Below are 24,367 nucleotides of genomic sequence, written 5' to 3'. Positions count from 1 at the left end.
TAAAAGAACTGCTTCCAACGTTAATTTTGTCCTTACATTTAACATGCAAAGAGTGGACAGTTGAGGATAACCACTGACATCACAGCAGGTGAGAGAAAAAATAATGTATTCTTCTGCTCACATGCTGTATCACTGCAGAAAATCTTTCCCATGAGACTGATATTTATTTCAATAATCCCTCAAATACAAATACTAATTTAAAAGTCAAGATTTAATCAGGTGCCTCTTCTCCCTATCTGCTGAAATCCCAATAGCTGTCAACTGCTGCCCAGCTGATACCAGCTATGTATTAAGCCAAACTTTTATCATCTGAAGCTGGGTCCATTGTGTAACTCATTTAAAAAAAGGTGAACTCAGACTTGAGAGTAATGAATTATATTTTGATTTTTTTCCAACCCCCCCCAACACCTCACTATATTGCCAAGTGCAGGATAAAAAAAAATTAAAAATCACACACTGTTGGTGATAGAATAACCTGAACCTTTGTGTAAAACCATCCTCAAACTATGCTTAGGAATGGCTGGAATAAGGACAGCCAATTGGCTTTTGGTGAAATCCAATTCACCAAGGTATTGCCTAAGAATTAATGTTTAAATATCACACCAGACAGCCAGGTGCACTTCACACCTACTATCTGATACAAGAACCTTGCAGATAGTTTACCATTGTCATATAAAACTATGCATGGAGTGAAAAATGTAGCAAAAAAAACTTTTTCCACTCATTCTTAAAATATGAAAAACTGTGATTATCCAGTGAAGCTATATGAAAGGAGATCCACGACTTTTTACTGTACTCAGGATGTTGACAATATAGCAGCAAGGGATACCATTAAAGGGAGTCCATTAATCTACAATTAAAAATAAATAAAAATGAGTAAAACCTTCTGAAATAATCAAATCTCCCAAGGACAAATCCCTGCAGTTTTCTTGGCAAGATTTCAAAAGTGGTTTGCCATTGCCTCCTGCCTAGGGCTGAGAGGGAATGACTGGCCCAAGGCCACCCAGCTGGATTCGTGTGTAAGATGGGACTAGAATTCACGGTCTCCTGGTTTCTAGCCCAGTGCCTTAACCACTACACCAAACTGGCTCTCATGTGTATTAATATCACTTTATATGTAATACCTGTTACATTATGCCAAATCACATGATGTCTACCATATGAAAAGGTTGCTGATCCCTGTTACACACTTTCAAAGCTTGACCAGGAAACTCTGAATGCCTACTGGAGAACTGGCTATAAGTTTTAGAAATAAAACATCTTCTGTCTCACGAATGCGGTACTTACCTTTCTGTTTTGTCTTCAGAGCCCACACATACATAGAGCTTGCACTGGGGTGCTACAATGCATAGGGGGTCCCACAGATCACCAGGACAAGATTCACTGGTAGTAGCAATACAGTTAGGAGTGTTTATGGCATCTTCTTTGAATACCTGTCAGAAAGAAACGAGAAACCACAAAACATGGGTGCAAAAGCACTCCATTGCTCCTTCTGCTGTGCTCAGAGGAAAGACAGGGGTTACCTTCTGTAAAAAATTAAAATCAGCATTATTCCAATGGGCCTTTGGCCTCTGTTTGTTTGATTATGGGTGCCCATCTTAGTCATTTTAATCAGATTTGGTTATCTTGGTTATTTTCATTGTTTGTTGAGCTTTACTCCTTTTGTTTTGATGTTATATCTTGTTTTTTCTGTGCATTTTTTGTTGTGCATTGCCTAGAATCCTTCAAAAGTGGGACAGCTTATAACTCCTGTTAACTCATTGGTTTTTAAGCAGCACCTCAACACAAACTATCTCAAAAGTTTTGGCCACTTTACAAGTAATCCCTTGACAGGGGAATATCTACATCCTAGCCTTTTTCATGGCTCTATTTGATCTTTAATTTTTGGTGTCAGATCAGCTTTCTCCATTCTGGTGTCTTCCAGATGTGCAAATTTCAGTTCCCAGAATTCCCCAGCTAGCATAGTCATTGCTTAGCATTCTGGGAGGTCAAATCTGGAGGGTGCCCACCCTGGGGAAGACTTTTATGCTATAGTTCCTGAGGATCTGATAACTTGCTTTCCAACTATAATATTGACATTGTGATTTTTATAATTTATTCTATGCGATAGGTAAAGGTAAAGGTTTCCCTTGACATTAAATCCAGTCATGTCCAACTCTAGGGGGCGGTGCTCATCTCCGTTTCAAAGCTGAAGAGCCAGCGTTTATCCGTAGACACTTCCGTGGTCATGTGGCCGGCATGACTAAACAGAACGCCCGTTACCTGCCCACTGAAGTGGTACCTATTAATCTACTCACATTTGCATGTTTTCAAACTGGTAGGTTGGCAGGAGCTGGGACTAGCAACAGGAGCTCACCCGGTCACGCGGATTTGAACCGCCAACCTTCTGATCAGCCAGCTCAGCGGTTTAACCCGCAGCACCACCGCGTCCCTATTATTCTATGCGATACTTTTTTTAAATTATCACATAAAATCAGTCCCTTTGAAGAAACCAACACTCTTCTCAATCTCAACTGGAAGGCAGGCAAACAATTTAACAATTCATAGCCAACAGTGTTGAACATCATTGAAAATACCAAATATTCCTTGCTTGAAAGGATCTTTGTCAGTGGCGTACTGAGCAACTCTAACCTCTTTTTAATCTTCCCTAGTTAAGATTAAGTGTGCATTTATCTAAAAACAAGATGACCATTGTAACTGATGGGGTGTAGCAGATAAGGCATTGGACTAGAACCGGAGAGGCTAAGATTTGAGTTCACCCTCAGCCACAGGCAACCACTGGGCAATCTGGGCCAGTCATGCTCTCAGACCAGCCAATCAGGTTTGTTGTTGGGATCCGCATGTAAACCACCTTGAGCTCCTGGAGAAAAGCTGTGATATAAACCTAAGAAATAAAGAAGCCCAGAATGTACTTGGAGAAGCCTGAACCAAAAAGCCGTCAGAAAAATATGAATCGCACATTACCTACACCAATCCCCAGCACTGCAATCAACTTCGCACTGCCTCTGGCCATTGGTGCATGCCTTTCTTCAGAGGGGATAGCTTATCTTAACATTTAAGGTAGGTAATCTGGTGCCCACAACACATTTGCAATACAGCTTTTCCCAGCCCAGCCGATATAGAGGGGATACAAGAACCATAGTCCAAAACATCTGGAGAGGGGCCATGCACTAGCTAGTTGTATCATGCCTATACCTCTATACGGAACAAATCCTTGTCTTGCAACATTTCTAAGATCCCACCCAGGCCAGGTTCGCACACTGCGCAAAGCTATGGTTGCTGAATAAGCCATTAGTTGGATTCACACAACACCAAAGTCAAAACCAAATAAACCAATACAGCTTCATATAATGTACAAGCCCAATTACAGGGTTCTTTTCTTATTTGTAGTTTATGCCAGGCTAATTGAATAAATGTATACTGAAGGTTACTCAGCTGAATGGCCACCCCAGTTCCAATTCTGCAAGACACACATACTGTTAAACCACAGACCTGCTAATTGTAGCTTGATGTGGGTGGAGATTACCTGGCTCATAGGCTGAATTCACATATCACAGAGTCATAAACCACTATTTAGAAATGAAAATCGATCATATTACAGCTCAGCATATGGTTCCTGATCAAGCTCATGGTCTATCAGGGCCTATCAGAGATGAACCATCTAATGGGAAGCATTGCCCACGCTGCTCCAGAGAAATCAAGTGGCTAGCAGCAGGGTGTAGGTAAATCATCCTCTTCTACTCAGATCCTGAGTTAAATCTCAAATGTGCCTGCCCCTTTAAGAGCATCCTCATTGCCTTATTCCACTAGAGAGCCATCCCCCCTCCCCTTCAACCCAGTCAGGTTACCTTAACAGATTTTGATCAGCAAAGGGAGGGTCCCTAGCAGACTGGCTGTCAGCACCTCCACTTCTCTTCCATTGTCCTGCTCAGGCTCAGGGGGAATGGCTCTGGGTTGCACATAGCTGAGCCAGGAGGAAATTCTAGAAGGCCAGGACTGGAGAGAAGAAACCTCATTACTATTTCATAATCCTGAGCTGATGTAGCCCAGTGAACAAGACGCAACACAAAACACATTGTTTACAGGACACAAGTTGGCACCCTATGAGGAGGGATGGCGCTCACACTTGCCCAGTCAAGAACAGGCCAGAAAGCATCCTACAATATTACAGAAGATAAGCAGGGCAGGTTTCACCTGCTGAATGGCTGCCTGCCACACAGCAATTAAAGACACAGAATGCCTAGCCTTTTAAAAAAGAAACCTCTCAGGATTCTGCACAGCAGACACAGAGTTGCCATTTTCAGTCACTGACACCTCCTAATGACCCTTAATATATCATTAAATTTTTTTCTAGTAAACCTTAGAATTCTGTTTATACTCCACATTTGCAAACAGCACTAAAGCAAGCAAGCTACCGGGAAGGGTGTTCTTTCCTTTCTTTTGTCAAGCCATTTTGCTCTAGGAAGTGCTGGAGCTGTTACAGGAGTAACTCCTCCAGCTTCCTCAGGATGCCCCAAAATTGGAAAATAGAGCTGGACAAAGTCAATTACTTTTGATATATGCTTTCCAGCAGCCTCTCCCCACCCACTTAGCAGCCTTCAGCACACTACCTGAGAATTTGGGGGGGGGGAATCTAAGCCCTCTAAAGGCACCAGGTGGAGGAAGGTTACTTTACAGCATGAGTAGTCAGCCCCCCAGTATCACAGGCAGCTGCAGAAAGGGGCATTTCAGTAGATGCAGTGCTACAACAGTGAAAAAAGGGCCAGTATTTTCAATATTCCCACTGCTTTAAAGTTCTTAAAGGTAAAGGAAGAAACATGGCTTGCTGGTTCTACAGCTGAAGAGCTCTGATTAGAGCATCTAGCTAAGCAGAAGTCAAAGGAATCCAGAGAGAACAAAAGCAAATAGAATAAATCTGGGGAGGGATCTTAAGTAAGAAACAGCCAGCAATCCTATCTGGGGGATTGGAAGCAGCTTGTGAAGACAAGGCCCCATCATCAAGTTGCCCTGGTAGGAGCAATGGAAAGGGGATGAAGCAATTTTCTCCCTATGTGTTTGGACTACAACAACCTTCATTATCCCAAACTAGCATAGGGTAATGGACCAGCACAACTAGAATATTCTTGAGTGGAGAGGAGGGACTGTGAGTATTCAAAGTCATCCTGGGTCCCTTGTAGTTCTGAAAAATACAAAGGTAGATAACTTCGTAAAAGGCCTCTCAAAGGTTTTGAGCTACAGTTCCTGCAATTACTTGCCATTATTCATATTGGCTGAGACAGAGAGTTGAAGCCAAAATATCTGGAGGGCACTAGCTGCTTATTCCACAATAATCTTATTCTTTATTTCTAAGACAAACCATTTAGCCATTCTGACTGTCACCGTTACACCATACATATAATATTCCTTCTGTACCACTATTCACATCAAGAGGGTCTCTACTGAAGCACACCCCTGCTTTAAATGCACCAGCTTTCTCATCAACACCCTGTTGAGTCTGCAGTGCTTGAACCTTCCTGCATTTCAGATGAAGAATTCCTTAGATTCATGACCATTCTTTCAGATCCAGCAAGGCATTACTATTATATTACATCCTTGATGGTCCACTCTTTAAGGTCCCATGCCCATCACATATTATCACAGTGCCTGTAGACTGTTCTGGTAATTTATGTCACATTCTGTACCCAGAACTGCCCATGAAATTTGGCTACACAAGCCAAAATAACTTAATTTCAGTACATGAAAGAGGGTAACTGTTGAAACTTACTTTAAGAGTTACTTAAGATTTAAGATTACTTCAGCCATGCAACACCATTTTCAGTACACCATCTGAGGACAACCAGCTAACAGGGGAGCAGAAAAGGCCATCCAGCACATACATATACATGAACAAAGATCCCATCATGCATTTGAGGGCCTTTCTGGTTCATCAGTATAAACTCCAACAGATAAACCCTTTCTGTGAGAGTATCTGCTCTGTCTTTGCTATCCTTCAGGAAAATTTTAAATATTTATTCTAGCCTGGTTGAATATACTGTACTCTTACATTTAGGTTTAACTGATTTTATTTATTAAAATAACCAAAGAAAAAGTGCACAGTGTACCATTTTAGGATCTGATTGTGCATTATGTATTTTTAAATCGCAATCTACAGTGTGAGAGTTTCATTTCCCACAAAGATAAAGATTCCCTCGAGTTCAGGTCAACTCCTGGCAACTACACAAATAAATCCATGACAGGTTTGCTGGAGGATTCACAGTATGGAAATGATTTTCCATTGCCTTCTTCTGAGGGGTTTTTTCCTTTCAACTTTCCAATTTAGCCTACAGCCATAGGAATTCCTGGTGGACTCCCATCCAAGTACTAACAATGTTAAAAACACCTTTTGCCCTCCATAGGGCAACATCTGATGGGGAGCTCAGGATAAATTGCCAAACACTCTTGCTTCCACCCCATAACATCCACAACTTAAATATCTGTGCCAACTCCCACCCAAGTGCCAGTTTCTGAAGGTTTAAATATAAAAAAATGTAAAGGACAAGAAGTGGGTTAAGTGAACAAAATCACTACCTTTGCCTTCCATACTTTTCCCCTTCTTTACATTAAGAATTACAGTTTGTTGGTAACATTTAAAAGGGAGAATGAAGCTGCAGCTGATGAAAGCTTATGCCTCTTAATAAAATTTGTTGGCTGGAAAGGTACCACCAGACTCCTCTTGATTTTTTAAAAAGGACACCATTGACTTAGACACCATTGACTTCGAAATATAGCCTCTGTTTTAAGTCCTTACCATTGGAAAGTTCCACTTATAACACTTATGATGGAACCCCTCCCAACCTCATGAATTTTTCCTGCATGTCAAAATTAAGCTCACCTGGTTATCACGTTGATGAGCAGTGATAGTTCGCAAACAGTTCTGGCACCGGTTCTTGGCAAACACATTGGCCTCAAATTTCTCACAGAGAGGATAATCGGCTGATTCGGACATAGTCCATGCAGGGAAGGAAAGATGCCTTCGGCATGCAGTTTCACAGAGAGGTGCAGAGAGCAGGGAGGGAAGAGCGGCTGTGAACGGATCAGGAGACAAGACACAACACCCTTTGTTTCCTCCAACCTTATCAAAGAGAAAACATTTTGTACAGCCTGGCATCTACTGGCAATTGCAAGATTGCTCTCTCATCACCTGGAAAAGAACCTTCAGATGGGAATATCAAAGCTGGAGAAATGCCTACAGCCACATGGGAATCACCCACTCCCCCATATGAGTATATCCTGTTTAAGTGGACTTGCTCAGTTGACCCAGCAGAGTATCACATTAAAGAGGTTTCCTCAATCTGCTATCTCCTAGATACACTGTAACTGCAGTTTCTCATTTTTTTTAGCTTGCTGAGACCCTCCAGCAAGGGTTATTTTTCAGCTAACCCTGGTTTACAGAGGGAGTACATTGCCTTCACATTTCTTACCTTGATGCATGTATTTCAGCAAAAGCTTTTCTGATGTTAAGACTCTGTCTTTTGTCGTTAATGCAAATGTGATAAAAGACAGCTGAAAAAGTATTGTTTGCCTAAATATCCTCTGCTCCATCATCCCAGCTGGCAGATATTGCTTCTAATTTTCAGCTACACTTAAGTGTGTTGCATGCCTAAAATACTTGTATTTATCTTGATGCTTTTTAAGTTTATACAATGTTTTCAGAAGACATTTATGCCCAAGTTTATTCCATGCATTCCTCTGTGAAGTGTTTGACAAGATTGTTCTACTTTCTGATAGATAGTGGAAATGGTATGGGTCAACGTCAAGCTTAAGGCTTTGGAAGAGAAAAAATGAGAGCAAGTGATGGGTCACCACCTACTTTTAACAGGGAGACAGCAATCAATGCATGATTCCATCAATGTAAGAACTAACCTAATGGCAGTGGGTACTTGCCTCTACTTTTAATTATTTACGCTCATGAGGGTATAAAGTCAAACGACAATGACTGAATAATTAAACGCAGCTGCCCCTGCCATTTAATAATCTCTCAAACTTAACACTGGTTTTATATCCTCAACTTCCCACCTCGGTTTCTTCTATATCAATTCCGCTTTTTATATGCTATTTCTGTGTGGTTAATTTATGAGCCCTACTGTACTTTACCTGGGTACAACATCCCCCTAGAAAAAGAATGGCCAAAAAATCTAATCCAGCTACCATACAATTAAATCACCAGTTCCTTGGGACAACTTAAAAAAAACTAACAGATTTCCATAACATAAGCTTTACACAAGCATACCCCTCCTTGCATAGTATCTCATCCTATCACACAGAAATATAACTCCTGCTCATTAATTAGAAACCTGATTTAGGATTTAGCAGCAGTACAGTAATTTTTAGAAAGAAAATTAGAAATTATTTTCTTGCAATGCTTGTTATACAAAGAATCAAATTTCATAATCCACATCTGCTGCACATCTTCATTTTTTGTGATTTTTTTTCCTTTTCTTTTTTGCCACTGTTTTAAATTGCTATGCAATGCATTTAGAAACATATAAAAAGAAAGCAGTCACTTGAAACTATTCTGGAACTTAGCAACAGAGGAAACTTTTATTGTACCCTAGAGAAATTCCCAACCCTTTATAAAATCCACTTTCTGCCTGCAACTGAAGAAAATAAAATAGATTACCAGTGAATTCAATTCAACAATTGGAAAATGTAAATTCTCTTCTACTGAAAATGTAAATAAAATAGTACTATCCAGTTAAGTGCTGGGTAGTTTTTAATACTAATCTAGAACCAGCTAACTTGTGGCTAGGAAATAGCAAGCTCACACATCCTGACAACATAATAGGAAAAAAAAGGCTATAGAACGCACCTTGAGAATGCAGCTCCTACTACGCACGCCTATACTTAGCTACAGCTGTAACTCTTCCACCACTGACTTTTTTTATGAATACAAACTTTCCTCCGAGGAAGTGGATCAAGACCCCACCCACTAGCCTCCTTCCCATTGGCTGAGTGGACCACACTCATTTGAATGTTATATATCAATTGATTGTCTCAGCGGGGTGGGCCGATCGGCAGCGAATGAAATTTCTGGCGATATTGAAAGTTTTTGAGTCGGGAGTTTTTTGGCTGCGGGGTTTTTGCAATTAAATCGACGCCTCCTCTCCCCCTGTGTCTTATTATAACCCCACGTTGCAGGGACTCTAGGCGTGTGTCTCATCCCTCTGCTTCACGCTGTCAGTGTTAGCATGCTTCCTTTCGTGCAAACCATTTTCTTTTACGCTTTCGGTCTTTACATTATAAGGAAATAAAAATGCGAAATACATAGACAACGGCACACGCTTTGACACAGCGTGGAGTGAATTATTTTGATTTTTGCCGTGGCAATAGTGTCTTTGGAATCTCTTTCCATAATGTGCCAACTTTCCTGTGCCCTGCTCTAGGTCAAGCCTGCCATAGCAATGTATTTTTGGCAAGGATGCTGTCGCTACTGATCAAGCACTGTACCCTTTTGGCATACTGTTCATTGTATGCATGTGCGTGTTTAGATTTGTTTAATAAATATTGGATAATCAACTGTGTGTGTGTATGATCTATGTATTTATCTACTTCTTTAGCCAAAGTTTAATTATTGGATCTGACTTTCACAGTATATTTCATTCACTGTACACTTGGACTAAATATGCTGTTAGGGCCCTTCTTAAATGCTAAAAATCATGTTGCTGACTTGAAAATCATGGATTTTTGACCCCGTGATACAAAAAAAATGTGTGGTTGCACGGCTGCGTCCGCCATCTTGACTTTCTTAACCCCTTCCCGGTGGACACCCCGGCATTCTGAGAGTACCTTCATTGAATCAGGACATAAATCATACCCCAATATGTTGCTTAGTTGACCAACAAGGTAGGTTCTATTTCAATTATTCCAATGTTTATAGGTCTTTTTTCATTTCTCAAATGCATTTTAGCGTTCTTACAGCAATGCCTCCTCCCTTTTCTCTCAATCTGTCTCGCCCTTGAAAACCTGATTTAACACTCTTTAGTTGGTCATTAATCATGATCACATTTCTCCTCTTTCTACACAAGGGGAATTTTGATTAAAACAAAGCTTAAGCGTCTCTTTCTAGACCACCCAACTATTGAAAGCTTACTCTTCTGCACATTAGTAGGAAAAACTAATCTGTTGCACATTTAAATACATATACAGTAATTATGGATGGCTCCCAGATGTAGCAAGCCAAATGGAGATAAACCCTGCCATCCTATGCTGTAGTACCAAAGAAAAAAGAACAATATCTAGTCATAAAGCATTTACGAGCAATTCCACCATTAAGCATCTGAGTTCATACAACACACTAAGCCAAAACCAAGTAAGCCACATTATTGCTTAGTCTCATCTAAGAACACCAACCATTTTAGCAGCCTTCTCCAGTCTGGCATCCTCCTTCATACATCTTGGCCATATTGGCTGAAAATTCTGGGAGCCAGAATCCAAACACATCTGGATGGCATCAGGACAGAGAATGGTCTATACATTCATTTAATTTGGGGGGAGTCTTCAAAGGAGGCAGGGAAGAAATGAAAGAATTCTGCTTCAAGGTATATATGCTCTCTGGAGATCAGGATCAAAGGTGACCTCCCTTTCAATGCTATCCACTGGAGAACAGTGAGAATACTAATAATAAACCTCATGTCTTAATCGTTGAATCTCTAGTTGGATACTACAAGATACTGAATTAAATTGGCCTGATCCAGCAGGGATATCAAAATACCCCCCCACCCCATCTTGTGTGAGGTGTCTCCTCCACACAATCCGTTATAGAAATGGGGCTGAGCTATCTGGCAGTTGTTTGAACTTCAGAGCACTTAGCAACCTGGTCTCCAAATGTTTGGACTAATTCCCATTAACCATATTTGATGGAGACACTGGGTTGCCTATCTGATTTAAAGTCTAAAGGGAATAGTTCCAAGATGATATTCTTGCTAACAATCCACTTCTCATGTTTGTTTCTACCACCTTTTGAAAGTTCAGTGCTAGGATACTTCGCAGGACCAAAGTCCACGCAGGTGCTGGACAAAGCAGCAAATAGGTGATGCATTTCCATGCTCCTGGGTGATGAACTGTATTTGGGTCATGGTTACATTCTCTATTCGAACCTGATAGTGGTTATAATGGAGGGAAACACACGCATCCTAAATTCACCATCAACTCCAATGAATACATATTCAGCCATGGGAAGCAGCTTGCTAGCATAAATTGAGATGGGCAGAGGTTGCCATCATGATTTTCCAAAAGAAGAGTTACAAGATAGCTACTGTACTATTAACCAAATCGACTGATAGGACCCCACAAGGCCTCCCCTACTGATTGTAATGCACAATTTAGATGATATTGAAGGAGGTATTCTCTTATGTACCTGGATCCTAAACCACTTATAGCTTTATAAATTAATCTCAACACCTGAAGTACAGCTCAATAATCACAAACAACTAGCATGACCCTTTCAGGACCAGTGTGATATGGCCCCCTATATCCATCCCCCTTAACAATTAGGCAGTTGCAGCTGCACCAGTTACAGCTTTTGGACAGTCTTCAAGGTAGCTTCACGAAGAGTTCATTGCAGTAATCCAATCCAGAGGTTACCTGGGCATGGAGCACTGACATTAGGCTATCCCAGTCCATGTAGGATAGTAGCTGGCACACTAGCCAAAGCTGGATATGGGTGTGCAAGTGCCACCTTTAAAAGATTGTGCCACCCCATTTTTTGTTTGAGTGAGGGCTTTCCAACAGCTCAGAAGTCAGAACATGTACTCCCCGCCCCCACCCAAAAAGCAGAAAACTACTCAACTGCCATGAATCTAGTGTTTCTGGCATTTAGCCTTCAAAGAGAAGGAGCAAAAATATTTCATCCAGCAAGGGCTGCCATTCAAAATCCTCACATGACTGAGGGTCACAAGACACATACACAGCTTGACCTCCAGGTCTCACCTCTCCCCCATTCCCCTTTCACTTCCCCATCAGAATGCATTCTTTCTCTGTTGTTCTGGGCTCTGTTACCAATTATAAGTAGATCAGAAATATTCTGGCCTGGTGTGGTTATTGCCAGAGCACATGCAACAGCATCTGTACTGGCTTTCTCCCCAGCTCTTCTGCCTGATGTTATAACACAATATAGAAATGCCTCTTCCTCCCTCCCTCCCTCCCTCCTGTCCTTTTGCTGGACAGGCCAAACAGTGCATCCAATAAATCTTCTCAATCTGGAGATCTAATTCAAGAATTAAAAATGTTATTGCCAGATGCCCTTTAAGCCTAGCATTTAAATGTAATTAAATTGTGCTCAGACACAGAGAAGCAGCCAACACTATGAGAGAAGGCCTCTTCAGAAGGAAAAACAAAATGCAGAACTATGGACACATGTGAAGAAGCATTTGGATCCTGACCATCTTTAGGAAATCTCTGACAGCCAGCAGATCAAGTGTGGGGCTTTTAACTGGAGATCTGGATTCATTCCCACTGCTCCCATAGACTCACTTCCTGTGAGCACAAGTTTCTCCTTGTGACCTACTGGGAACTGTGGCCACTTCTATGTTTCGCCATGACAGCAAAAACAATACAGAAAGTTAAAAACTACTTTTATCTTCAATGCTCGTTCAGCAGTAGTGGTGTAATCTTCTGCAAATGTCATAAGGATTTATAAGGAACATGTTTCCTCATCAAGGGATGAGCATTTAATATAATAGTAAAAAAAAATGCACAGGATGAAAATATTGCTATTATCTGTTCCAGCCTTACCCAACTTGATCCTCAACAGATGTGTTAGCACAGTACCAGGGTGTTTGTCCCCACACGTTGAGGACATCTGGTTGTCCATGGCTAGTCTTTTATATCTGTTTCTAGGCACTCAGTACTGGCTCTCCAGCTGAAAATGGGCTCAGAATACATGAAATGACATTGCATGGAGGTAAGAGCCAGAATGTAATTATAAATTTGACCTCCCCCAATCTTGGCAAATGTGACGTTAATCAGGGATCTAATCTATATGTGGGAGGGGAAAAAGCCTTTGTCCACCCAAATGACAGAAAGGTGAATGAGACCTTTCCCAGCAGGAGACCTACACAAACCAAGATCAGGCTCAACATTTCTTAGCTCCCGGAATACCAAAGACCACCTCTCCTCTGTAATCCTGAGCAGACAGGCTTTGTCCACATAACGCTGATCTTCCTCTACACCAATTAGCAGAGTTTAACAGTCCATGCCAGCCTTTCACTCTTGGACATGCCTCCTTTTGCCTGTCATTTTCCGGCGCTGGGACTTGCTTGTTCGTCTGGTTCTCGTCTTTTGGGCTCTGTTCTTTACCCCTTGTTTGTGGCTGATGTGCTTTCTTTTTCCCTTTTTCTGGCTACGGGAATGCAGCGAAGCAGTGAGGGAAGAAATTCTGCAGATGGGAGAAGAAAATAATGATATTCATTTCTCAGTTTAAAAGTTACAAGCTAGCTTCTAGTTCTCAGGTTTACACTTCCCCCTCATCCATGTTTCTTGCTTTTTCCCGTGATGCTTGTCTTTCTCCTCTATTGGGGAGGTTCGTGATACAACTCAACTGGTAAAGCTAATGAGCTCTGGGTCTTAAGCTGCCTAAATGGGAGACTTAGGTTTAATCCATGACCTATCCAGGGAATTCAGGCACCAGGAAAGATCCACAAGACCCTCTTGCAAGAGCAGATGGTCTGGGCTAGATGGAACACCTGGTAGGACTATGCCGCTGGTTTCCCCCTTGCACTAAAACAGCTTTATCCACAGGATGACTTCCAGATATGCTGGACTTCAACTCACATTGCATGGGAGAAGACCCCCTACACAGTATTGTGGCTTGTTTGGTTTGGGCCTTATATGCTGTGTAATTCTAGCCACTGTGGTTTGCAAACTATGGTTTATACTTTGTGATTCATTCAACAAATGATGATTATAAACGAGGTTCAGAACAATGTATGAGTCCAGCCAGTTTTAGGATCTTTAAATGTTTTAAAGGAAATTCTGAGCTCTAAGGAGGGACAGCAAACAGATAAGGAAAAAAAAAGTCCTCTCCTTGGACTACTTCTGACTCGAATGTTCCTGTTATTTAACTTGAATGTTCCTGTTATTTACAGAATTACCAGTCAGTTGTCTTTTCTATTTTATTTTTACATGCATTAAAAAAAATGCTGTACATCTGAAATTCTCCAGGCGGATTACAAGAAATGAACAAAACAATACAAAATGAAGCACCATTAAGAGATAACAAATCACTTCATATTGAGAAAAACAAACTTTGCAGCAATAAACCAATGTAGGACTAGAGAGAGAACTAGCGCAGTAAAATAAAAAACAAAAATCCCCAACGTATTTAAAAGGACTGAAAAACTAACTAATTTTCCTGGTGGGAGAAATATATTTACGCAGGCAAAGGGGTAGGTATAGGAGTATTTGCATACTTTCTAAGGAAGGTATAGCAAAGCAACAGAATCAGCAGTGAGAAGATTTGTTCCTAACTTAGGTCACATTTCTTCCTAACTCAGCCAGTAATACTTCTACATACACTTTCATATAATCCTCTGTGCCCACCTCCACCTGAACGTGTCATATTTACCTCTACTTTTTCTTCCTAACATAATTTGATAGCATCTCCTATTCACGTCTACTCAGAACAAACAACCCTTAATGGAGTTTGCTGTCCCTTCTATGTTAGAATAATCTCTAAGCAAATGTTCAGATGGGACATTCTGAATGGTTTGGTAATTAAAAGGAAGTCACACAATTCTAATACCTCTCAGACAGGAAAGGATCTCTAGATTTCTTAGGCAATGTACATGTGTGGTTGTTGAAGGTATCTTCTCCTTCCAGTCTGGAATTCTCTCTCTAAAAAGAAAGCACACGAGCTCATAAAGAACCACCACAATAAAATCTAGACATACAACTAGAAACATGATTTTATTTTTAGGCAAATTATTAAAATTTCAGATTAAATATTAACCTTTGGATTACTGTAAATAATAGTAGCCATCATTACATCAAGAGCAAATACTGTATGTAGAACCAAAACTTGGCATGCAGAGTCATTTAGCACTGTGGGTGATTGATGTGAACTGTGAACCATAAGTCATGGTTCAGAATTTGGCTTCTAGCTGGAGTCACGCAAACTATTCCCTTCCATAAACTTTGGGGATAACAGCTTAGATATTACTTTCATACACAACACCAAGATCTTGCATATTTGGACGCACAAACACGTGTATGATAGACATCTGTAGTATAGTGGTTAGAGTGTTGGACAATGGCCATGGAGATCACAGGTTAACACCCACTGAACCATACACCTCACTGAGTGACTCTGGCCGGTCTTAAGACTGTTCTCTCAAGATTCTTTTGCACATTTTTTTGGGTGCCTCTGAGTCAGTGCTGACTCCTGGAAACTGCCTGGAATAGAAACCTAACATCAGGTTATATCCAAATATAACTGGGTGAGTGGGTTGTGGATATCCACTGGCATGGAGTTAAGTATTATCAGTATGCTAATGGTATGTAGGTTTACATCTTCATCCTGGGCCAACCAAGCAATGCCTTCAAGTCTGAAGGCCTTGGGGGTTTGGATGGAGAAAAACAAACTTGGGCTCAGCCCAAGCAAAATTGAGTGACTGTGGGTTTTAGCTCACTCCACCCTCACCCACCTGGGATCTGGAGACTTTCCACCTTTAGTTTGGATGGGGTAGCACTCCCCGACAGAACTGGTGCACAATTTGGGGGTCTTCTTGGACTCGTAGCTCCTGCTTGGAGAGCACCTCCCCATTGGACTATTCCAGCACACTGCATATGGGCCTGCCCTTGGCCATCCAGAAGCTACAACTGGTCCAAAATGTAGCAGCTTTGGTACTTATGGATGTACCATGGCCTAAGTTACTGTGTGACCACTGCTTTGCAAGCAACACCGGCTTATCAGCTTCTGGGTGCAATTCAAAGTGCTGGCTGTCACCTAAAATGCCCTTTATGGCCCAGGGCTGGGTTATCTGAGGAACCACCTATTTTGGATAGCTGCCCATCCCACAAGATCTAACAGAAAGGGCATGCTTTGGGTCCCCTCCAAGAAGCAACGCTACCTAAAGGACCCAGCAGGCTTCCCTTCCATGGTGTGGTGTCTGCACTTTAATAGTGAGATTTGGATAGCTCTGACCCTCTGACCTTCTGTAAGGCTTTAAAAACTTTATTCCCCGCCCCTCCAAGTTAAGATGTTGAATGAGACTGTATGGAAAACCTGGTTTAGGATTTTGACATGTTATGTTTATGTGCCATTTTATATTGCATGGTTGTGGTTCTATAATTGTTGTTTACCTTGTCTGCTTTTTAGTCCTATGTTAGCCAGCCAGAGTTGCATTTGTGAGTTGGGCAGCCATATAAACCATTACGTAAAAATAATTTTTATTAAATTAACAAGTTAATAAACAATAGATAAAGTACCTCATGGGTATCTAGCCCCAGCAAACGTGTTCCAGAAAGGTCCAGGTCGCTGATGGTAGTAACAGTGACTGTATGGTTTGGGTGATCGTAGCTCACCGACTCTGTTTGAGATGTCACTAGATGTTCCAACTCATCAGCTTCCTCTGAGAAGATGAAATAAGATACAACCATAATTTCTTGTGCAGTTTCTTCAATCAATCCGTTAAAGAATGGCATCCATGTTCCAAATGAAAACCTTATGGAAGGAACTCTTTTAGACTTTTCAGACATGCTACCATTACATTCTATTTTTATTTCTCTACTTATGTGGGTTGAATGACAATTAATGCCCCCATCTTGATAACTTTAAATAGGGATATTTTAATAAATGAAACACAAAAATAATCCTTCAGCAGGCTCTTTCATTATCTGTATTTACTTTGCCACATAATCATCACCATTTACCTCACAATCCACTAATGATGGGCAAGCTTCTTAAAGCCATCATAAAAGAACTCCACATGTGTCTTTTCGACCAGATCCTGACAATCCTTTCCATCTTTTCATTTGAGTCAAACAGATACCCATGAAAGTATTCTTTCAATTTTTTTATAAATATAATTTTCATTAAGAATTTTGATTATAATAGTAAAACATAATACAAACTAAACTTAAAGAAACAGAATAGACAAAGAGTAAAATGTGCAAGGAAACTTGAAGCTTTCGTTTCTGCCATCAGCATGTGAGGAAGCCATCTTGCACAACCCTTCTGATATTGAAGAACATCAATAATGTGATCCCCATATTCCTGTAAAATGCCAAGCTTGACAGCAATTTCCCTTTGGGTGATCTGTTGATTATCCTTAATCCGTTCATCAAACTTTCTCAAGAGAAAGAACAGATACTAAAGTACACATCAGTTTCTAGCATGTCAGGAATGCCATCTGTTGGTGCCTTATAACATCGGAGGCATTACTCTTCATCCAGCCCTCACAGATATCGTGAACTGAAGAGCTTAAAACCCAAGCTTTTATTTTTTGGTGGTGGTGCAGAGTTGCTTTTTACTGAGATTGTTAGTATTCTAATTATCAACCTTCCCCAAATTGGTGACCTCCAGATGTGCCTAGACTCCTAAGTGCCATGATTTCCAACTAGCATAATTTTGGGTTGAGAATTAAAAAAGTTGAAATGAAAAAAAATTCTCTGGAAAGCATAGAGTTGGAAGTGCATTTCTGAAGGAATCATGATTTCATACAGCAATCATTCTTCTAAAGACAGAAAGCTTATATGGTTCATCAGAAATCAGCACTAAACATCTGTCTCCCTCCAACTGTTTGTGATTAACAGCTGTGGCCTAAACATAGTCACACTGAGTACTGTGTAAAAGAATACCTAGTAAAAGTGTGCTAAAGATTACAGCTTAGAAAAAACTAATTCAATAACAGAGATCAAATGTTTTAAAGCTCACCATGAAGACATGGTTTGAATCATGTTTCATATTTATTTACCCTCATTTTAGAAAAGTTGTTGAACAACCCTCTGTTCTCTTTCTAAGTTGTCATCTTACATATTTTGGGATTCCAGGCTTAGTTACCTTTTCAAATAGGATACCTACCTAAGGCCTCTTCTCTCTCCTTCAACATCTTCATGTATTCCTTATGTCTCTATGAAAGAAGCAAACAAATATATGTTCCAAGATTTTTCAGATCATCTCCTAATTTGGCCTCATTCAAGTCACCAGTTAAAATCCTGCCACCCAGAAGTCATGCACCGTTTCTTCTAGAGCCGTGGGGTAGTATTTCTATATGAACTTACCAAAATCAATTTCCTCTATAATATTGCACTACTGAAGCCTACAAGAGAGTTTTGGAACCTCCCTTAAAATAAGCCAGCTTAAATCATGGTGCCCTAAGCAAAGCTTTCCCCCACAAAGTCTCTGCTTCAAAATATGAGCCACACTCTGAGGGGCTCCATTTTATTTTCAAGCACAGATGCCTCTATGCCTAAACAACATATGCTGTTTAGTCAGAAGTAAAGTCAGTTAAATTCAGTAATACACTGGTATTACGTATTTAGAAGGCAGTCAAAATGGCAAGAGTAAGCTTGCTAAAATAGCAAGCAAATGCAGTTCACAAATTCTCAGCAGGGTCAAAGATAAAAGGCAAAAATGAAGGCAGCTTTCTAAAACCATGTCTGAAAAAACTCATTTTCAGAAGGAAGCAATTCTGCCTTGCTCTTGTAGTTGTTGCAGCCTTCCTCAAATGAAATCATACCTCTTCTTTCATCTTCTTTTCTTCCTCCTTCAGTTTCCGCTTTATCTCCTCCACGGCCGCTTTCCTCCTCTCAACCTTACGTTTGTGAAACCCTGTCAAGAACTCCCTGGAAAGAATAAACATGTTATAGCAGGCAGCCCCAGGTCAGGGTTACCCTCCTGCCTATGGAATCAGTATTCTACAAATAAGTTATCCTGCACAATCAGTAGGCAAAAGCATACAAAACATTTGCTCATATTAAGCCTTCCCATGTAGACATCCCATGATGTATCAGCAGTAGTCAGGCTGTGGGCTAACTTACAAGTATGGGCTGACTTCTGCAGTACATTCCTTAAGAGTCTGATTCATTTGTACAGGAGGAAAAATGGCAGAACAGATTGGACATCTATAAAGTACAGAAGCTATGGTTTTTTTAAGCATCTCAGGGAGTATTACAGGTAGTCCTCACTTAACGGCCACAATCGAGACAGGCAACTCCAGTGCTAAGCGACAGTTATTAAGTGAAACATCACTTGATTGTGCCAGACTTACGTCAGTTCCACTGCAGTCCTTAAGTGAATCACCCACATTTATTAAGCACAACATCACATGACTGTGACCTGTGACTTCCTGCTGGCTTGACTCTGCTTGTTGGAAGCTGGCTGTGAAACTCACAAATGATAATCACATGACTGCGGGATGCTGCAACCGTCATAAATGTGGGCCAGTTGCGAAGTGCTTGAATGGCGATCACATGAGCGTTGGGATGCTGTGACGGTTTTTAAGTGTGAGGACCGGTCATAAAACTACTTTTTCAGTGTTTCTGCAACTTTGAACGGTTGCTAAGCAGAGCAGTCGTTAACTGAGAACTACCTGTAATTCTGAATTTCTAAGGTTTTAGGGAGGTTGCCTTGCATGATTCTTTTCCTCTAGGGCTAGCTTTCTTGCCAACGTAACTGTTGCCCATTACCTGCCACCTTACTTAGGTCCAACTTCTCTGCATGCTTAGAGAGGGCATGATAAGTGGGCTTCGTTGCTCCATTTCTCACTTCTCTCTCAGCTTGCCTATGGGGGGCGGGAGCAATAAATAAGCAGCTCCAACAGAGCTACCCTAACTGAGCTAAAAAATCCATATGCGTTCTAGTTGGCAGTACAGAGAAAAGTCCAACCCAGCTGCTATCTAAATGGTGTCTGGATATTTGCAGCTCAGATACAGTCGCCCTAAGCAAGAAGGATGAGGAGGCCGAGGCCAAGGCCAAGGCCAAGGGAGTAAGCAAGTAACGATTAAGGTCAGCCTCAAGAGAGAAAGTTGGATCTTGCTTTTTGACTCTAAGCTGGTTAATTACTTTGTGGGTCATTTTTAACTCATGACATCCTTCACTTACTTGATGCCACCCAGATGAAGAGGAGTGCAACTCCCATCACCCTCTGCCAGCATTAACCAGCCACTAAGTTCTGTAACCCAAAACATCTGGAGGGTACTAAGCTGGGGAAGATTACTTTGGATAGAATTTAAAAAAACTCACATGTCGCTCCTTTTGTAAACAGACCCATTCTGCCCTACACTCTGTTGCACGTGTGAACTAAGATCTACTAAAGCAGTGTTTTTCAAACTTGGCCACTTTAAGATGGGTGGGGAATTCTGGGATTTGAAGTCCACCCATCTTAAAGTGGCCAAGTTTGAAAAACACTGTACTAAAGCGACACGCGTCTGAACCTTGCAACAAGCATCCTGTTCAGCACTGACTCCTCCCTCAGTGTGCAAGGAGCTCCGGGGAAGCTGCTCGCGTCCCTCCGCGCGGGGGGTTTCTGCGGGGTGGGATCGGCACATCGAAAGGCTGCCCGTCGCCCACCGAGGAGCGAGGCAGAGGAGGGCTCAATCCGCCCTCTTCTTCCTCCTCTCCCGCACTCACCGTCGACTCTTCTCGTCGAAAGACACGACTCTCCGGAATATCGCACTCCCATCGCGCCGCTCCTTCTTCCTGCGGCCCATGCCGGCGATGACTTCTTCCGCCTCCGCCGGCAGAAGCGCAAACAGGCAGCTAGCGCACCGCCTCTTCCGCCGTTGCCTCCCCGATGCGGCTTTGTGTGAAGCAGAGACTGGCTTGTTCGAGGTTCCGCCTCTGCCCTCGGGCTTTAATCAATCATTTAAAGACTTCGCCAGCGCTGCTTGTTATATATCACCAGGTGCTTCGTTGTATGCTGCAGTCGCTGCAAAACTAGAGACGGTCCTGCAAAATCCACAGTCGGAATATCTTTGGGGCAGTGTTTCTCAACCTTGGCAACTTTAAGATGTGTGGACTTCAATTCCCAGAATTCCCCAGCCAGTCTTGCTGGGGAATTCTGGGAGTTGAAGTCCACACATCTTAAAGTTGCCAGGTTTGAGAAACACTGCTTTGGGGCCATACGCCTAAATGCGGCTGCCTCCTGTGGGCAGGCTGTTTTCCCAATTCTTCAAGACGTTTCTGGTTAGCCAAAAACGGGCAATCTGATTGTGTAAATAGCAAAGGCTGTGTTTCCATGTGCGGTACACTAAATTCATAATAGGGTTGTGGTTTGTATGAACCCAGCCAGTGTGGTTTGCAACCCATGATTTAGACATAATGCTTCCAATTGTTTGTTTAGTAAACCATGACAAAGTAAACTGGGTTAGCTTGTTGTGGGAAAATAGCAGGTATCTATATCTCCATATCTTCACCAGATGGACAACACCGCAATCAGATTGACTACATCCTTTGCAGCCAAAGGTGGCGGACATCTATACAGTCGGTAAAAACAAGACCTGGAGCTAACTGTAGTTCAGATCATGAACTTATTGCACAACTTAGGATCAGACTAAAGAGATTAGGAAAGACCCACAGATCAGCTAGATATGAGCTCACTAATATTCCTAAGGAATATGCAGTGGAGGTGAAGAATAGATTTAAGGGACTGGACTTAGTAGATAGGGTCCCGGAAGAACTCTGGACAGAAGTTCGCAGCATTGTTCAGGAGGCGGCAACAAAATACATTCCAAAGAAAGAGAAAACCAAGAAGGCAAAATGGCTGTCTGCTGAGACACTAGAAGTAGCCCAAGAAAGAAGGAAAGCAAAAGGCAACAGTGATAGGGGGAGATATGCCCAATTAAATGCAAAATTCCAGAGGTTAGCCAGAAGAGATAAGGAATTATTTTTAAACAAGCAATGCGTGGAAGTGGAAGAAGACAATAGAATAGGAAGGACAAGAGACCTCTTCCAGAAAATTAGAAACATCGGAGGTAAATTCCAGGCCAAAATGGGCATGATCAAAACAAAGATGGCAAGGACCTAACAGAAGAAGAAGAGATCAAGAAAAGGTGGCAAGAATATACAGAAGACCTGTATAGAAAGGATAACAATATTGGGGATAGCTTTGACGGTGTGGTCAGTGAGCTAGAGCCAGACATCCTGAAGAGTGAGGTTGAGTGGGCCTTAAGAAGCATTGCTAATAACAAGGCAGCAGGAGACAACGGCATCCCAGCTGAACTGTTCAAAATCTTGCAAGATGATGCTGTCAAGGTAATGCATGCTATATGCCAGCAAATTTGGAAAACACAAGAATGGCCATCAGATTGGAAAAAATCAACTTATATCCCCATACCAAAAAAGGGGAACACTAAAGAATGTTCAAACTATCGAACAGTGGCACTCATTTCACATGCCAGTAAGGTAATGCTCAAGATCCTGCAAGGTAGACTTCAGCAATTCATGGAGCGAGAATTGCCAGATGTACAAGCTGGGTTTAGAAAAGGCAGAGGAACTAGGGACCAAATTGCCAATATCCACTGGATAATGGAAAAAGCCAGGGAGTTTCAGAAAGACATCTATTTCTGTTTTATTGACTATTCTAAAGCCTTTGACTGTGTGGACCATAACAAATTGTGGCAAGTTCTTAGTGGTATGGGGATACCAAGTCATCTTGTCTGCCTCCTGAAGAATCTGTATAACGACCAAGTAGCAATGGTAAGAACAGACCACGGAACAACGGACTGGTTTAAGATTGGGAAAGGAGCATGGCAGGGCTGTATACTCTCGCCCTACCTATTCAACTTGTATGCAGAACACATCATGTGACATGCTGGGCTTGAGGAATCCAAGGCTGGAGTTAAAATCGCTGGAAGAAACATTAACAATCTCAGATATGCAGATGATACCACTTTGATGGCTGAAAGCGAAGAGGAACTGAGGAGCCTTATGATGAAGGTGAAAGAAGAAAGTGCAAAAGCTGGCTTGCAGCTAAACCTCAGAAAAACCAAGATTATGGCAACCAGCTTGATTGATAACTGGCAAATAGAGGGAGAAAATGTAGAAGCAGTGAAAGACTTTGTATTTCTAGGTGTGAAGATTACTGCAGATGCTGACTGCAGTCAGGAAATCAGAAGACGCTTAATCCTTGGGAGAAGAGCAATGACAAATCTCGATAAAATAGTTAAGAGCAGAGACATCACACTGACAACAAAGGTCCGCATAGTTAAAGCAATGGTGTTCCCCGTAGTAACATATGGCTGCGAGAGCTGGACCATAAGCAAGGCTGAGAGAAGGAAGATCGATGCTTTGGAACTGTGGTGTTGGAGGCAAATTCTGAGAGTGCCTTGGACTGCAAGAAGATCAAACCAATCCATCCTCCAGGAAATCAAGCCAGACTGCTCACTTGAGGGAATGATATTAAAGGGAAAACTGAAATACTTTGGCCACATAATGAGAAGACAGGACAGCCTGGAGAAGGTGCTGATGCTAGGGAGAGTGGAAGGCAAAAGGAAGAGGGGCCGACCAAGGGCAAGGTGGATGGATGATATTCTAGAGGTGACGGACTCGTCCCTGGGGGGTCTGGGGGTGTTGACGACCGACAGGAAGCTCTGGTGTGGGCTGGTCCATGAAGTCACGAAGTGTCGGAAGTGACTAAACGAATAAACAACCTATCTCCATATCTGTCATCTGAAGTAAGTTTCAGTTTCTGTGGAATATATGGCTAGCTTGCACTTTTAAATGGTTTCCTGGCTTTTCCACTTAGACCTTCTCTAGTATTTGCATGTGAAACTGCTCTCTAAAAGTTCACTTACCACTATAAGCCACAATACCGGTCTTGTACTTTTGTTATGGAAAAGTAGACCAGAGTGATTATATAAATAAACAGTAAGCAGGCTCCCTGGGGGAAGGCAGAAGGTAGATTGGGATCTGTTAGCATTTTACTGGATGTTTTACAGTTGATCTGCAAGAGTTTCCAGCTGATCGTTGTTGAACTGCCCTTGAAGACAACCTGGAAACTACAGCTGGATCAAAATGCAGCAGTGTGAGCAGTAATGGGTGCCTGTGGGCATGTCCATATGTCACCACTGCTACACAAGCTGCATTAGCTGCCAGTCTGCTTCTGAGTGCAATTCAAGGTGCTGGTTATTACCTATAAAGCCCTATGTGGCATAGGCCCTGGATATCTGAGGGACTAATCTGAGCATCCCCCTAGAGATAAGGGCAGCTCCCTCTCTCCTAGGGTTTTGGAAAGCTCTTAAACCTGGCTTTTGTCCCAGGCCTGGGGTTGATGTATTGTTGAAAGTTTTGTCAGGGGGGTGTAGCTGTTTTGTTTGATTTGTATCACTTTTAGATTGTTTTAGTCCAAGCTGTCTGTATGGTTTTATGTTTTATCTGTTTTTATGGATT

General features: G+C 41.8%; 1 protein-coding gene across 1 annotated transcript; it reads right to left on the bottom strand.

The window, feature by feature from the left end:
- Window positions 1-13,122: 13,122 nt before the first annotated feature.
- Window positions 13,123-20,736, bottom strand: NOL12 (nucleolar protein 12). Its single transcript, XM_063308980.1, has 6 exons — window positions 20,609-20,736; window positions 18,717-18,822; window positions 18,059-18,107; window positions 16,465-16,607; window positions 14,780-14,871; window positions 13,123-13,414 (listed from the first exon to the last, which is right to left on the bottom strand). Exons 1-6 carry the CDS (start codon window positions 20,686-20,688, stop codon window positions 13,243-13,245), a joined length of 642 nt encoding a protein of 213 aa, XP_063165050.1. The 5' UTR covers window positions 20,689-20,736; the 3' UTR covers window positions 13,123-13,242.
- Window positions 20,737-24,367: the final 3,631 nt, after the last annotated feature.

This window comes from Candoia aspera, chromosome 7, assembly GCF_035149785.1.
Source record: "Candoia aspera isolate rCanAsp1 chromosome 7, rCanAsp1.hap2, whole genome shotgun sequence".
Classification (NCBI taxonomy): domain Eukaryota; kingdom Metazoa; phylum Chordata; class Lepidosauria; order Squamata; family Boidae; genus Candoia; species Candoia aspera.
The sequence above is the reverse complement of the archived record's forward strand: the minus strand, read 5'-3'. Positions and strand labels throughout refer to the sequence as shown.